General features: G+C 70.5%; 1 protein-coding gene across 1 annotated transcript in view; it reads right to left on the bottom strand.

Annotated features, from left to right (window-relative positions):
* The window catches only part of AURANDRAFT_68265 (hypothetical protein), a gene marked incomplete at both ends in the record, with an annotated part of 9,934 nt that overhangs the window by 4,164 nt on the left and 3,583 nt on the right, over positions 1-2,187 (bottom strand). Inside the window, 3 exons of the mRNA XM_009043911.1 lie at positions 52-1,574; positions 1,716-1,719; positions 1,757-2,055. Coding sequence (XP_009042159.1) covers positions 52-1,574; positions 1,716-1,719; positions 1,757-2,055 — 1,826 coding nt within the window. The remainder of the gene's footprint in view (positions 1-51; positions 1,575-1,715; positions 1,720-1,756; positions 2,056-2,187) is intronic.

Below are 2,187 nucleotides of genomic sequence, written 5' to 3'. Positions count from 1 at the left end.
GTGGGCGCCGTGGCCCTGGGACGCCGCGAGCCACGGCGGCGCGCGCGGCACCTTCTCGCCGCGGCGGAGCTTGGAGGTCGTGTGGTCCGGGCGCCGCTGGAGGATGATCTGCTTCATGGCGTCGTAGCCGCCGGGCAGCTCGCCGCCGTGGACCTCGAGCTGGTCGAGGAAGAAGCGCAGGTCCGCCTCGGACTTTTTTTGGGCCGCGCGCGACGACGACGACGCGCCGCCGGGGCCGGACTCCGTCGACGGCGCGAAGGAGAGCCCCCCGTTGGGCAGGAGGGCCAGGGACCCGTGGTCGCCCAAAGACGCGTGGTCGCCGAAGGACGCGCGGGACCGGTCGTCGTCGGGCCGCTGCACGGAGTCCGCGTCCTTCTTCGACGTCGACAGGTCCTTCAAGAGATCCTCCGGCGCGTCGTCCGGGTCCGCGTCCGACTCCGACTCCGGGGGCGCCCAGAGGCAGTCGTAGAGGTAGAGCTCCGAGGAGGAAAACCCGTCCTGGGGGTCCGTCGGGTGGAGCTTCTTCGTCCGCGCGCCGCCGTAGAAGAGGAGGCACGGCCCCTGGTTCACCAAAGCCTGCGCCGTGACGCCCTGGACGCGCGGCCCGCCCGCGCGCTCCGCGGCCTTCTTTTCCTCGGCGCGCGCGGCGGCCTGGGAGCCGCGGCGCAGGTTGCGCTTCGAGCCGCCGGGGATCACGATGCCCCGCTCCTCGAGCTCCGCGCCCCGGTCGCGGCGGAGCTTGGACATGCTAAGCTTGTGGCCGTTCCAGGGGAGGCAGACCATGCCGTAGGACGGCGGCGGCGGCTGGCCCCGCGTCGGCAGCTTCCGCATGAGGGGCACGTCGTCCGTGACGCGGATCGCCCGGATCGTCACCGTGTCCTCCAAATCCTCGTGGCTCGGCAGGAGCTCCGCGACGGGCGGCGGCGTCGTGTCGCCCAGGCTCGGGTGGCTCGAGCCGTGGGCCTTGGGCAGCAGCGTGTTCACCGTGTTCCGCCGCTGCATGAGGTGCCGCTTCTTGACGCGCTCGTAGCCGCCGACGATGAGCAGCTCGCCGGGCCGCGTCGGGCTCTCGCACGCCGCGTGGCCGTGGATCGGGTGCGAGGGCCCGTCGAAGTCCAGGCGCGTCCAGACCAGGGTCTCGAGATCCAGCGACGCGATGTCCTGGAGCGCCGACCCCCATTTGAGCGTCGACGTCGTCACCGTCGGCTGCGTGATGTCCTGGTTCGGGTCCGCCTGGACGTCGCAGTAGGGCAGCGTCATGCCGCCGACGACCCAGAGCTTCTCGCCGATTTTTGTGGTTGTGTGCTCGAAGCGCGCGGCGGCGTCGACGCAGCCCGTGCACGGCAAATGGAACCAGCGCATGGTCGCGAGATCGAGGGCCCACTGCGGCTGGCCGAGCACGTTCTCGAAGCCCTTCGGGTCCGGGCCCGCGCCGCCCACGAGGACGACGTAGCGCGGCGCCTCCTCCTCCTGGAGCCCGTTCAACCGTAGGGACACGTTCGCGGCCGCGTCGGCGCCCTCGCCGTTGCCCTCGCCGCCCTCGCCGGCCATGCCGAAGTCCGCGAGCGACCCGCCTGTGCCGAAACCAAATCTTCAACCCGACTTCAATGTGAGCGTATTCGAATGTGTTGACACAAGCTCTTCGGCTGGGCTTCGAGAACTCGACGAGAGCGATCGATCCGTCCAAAAATCAGCCGAATCGACTTCGATTTGACCGAGCTAGAGAATTCTCAAGTTTGGTCAGGACCACCCAAACCAGTGGTTGGTTTCGGCACAGCGACCCGCCCGTCTGGCTCAGCGCGTCCTCGCTCCGCGCGCCCGCGTCGTTCTGCTCGTCGGCGGCGTCCGCCAGCTTGTAGCCCGACGCGAAGGAGCAGGTGTGGCCGCGCCGCGGCGGCGGCGACATCTGGACGAAGGTGATCTCGCGCCACTCGCCGGACGCGGCGTCGAACTCCCAGCAGTCGCTGAACGTGTCGCGCATCGCGAGCATGCGGACGCGCATCGTCGCCCCGGGCACGCCCTCGCGCGACTTCTTCACGCGCCGGTTCACCTCGCCTAGGCCGCCGAGTCAGGTAGAGCTTGCCCTGCTCCTCGTCGCCGCACATCGCACTGCCGCTCCGCGCGGGCGGTCGCGGCGCGCCCTTGGGCGGCAGCAGGCGCTGCCACCGGTGCATGACGCTGTCCAGC

Source organism: Aureococcus anophagefferens (assembly GCF_000186865.1).
Source record: "Aureococcus anophagefferens unplaced genomic scaffold AURANscaffold_81, whole genome shotgun sequence".
Lineage (NCBI taxonomy): Eukaryota > Pelagophyceae > Pelagomonadales > Pelagomonadaceae > Aureococcus > Aureococcus anophagefferens.
The sequence above is the reverse complement of the archived record's forward strand: the minus strand, read 5'-3'. Positions and strand labels throughout refer to the sequence as shown.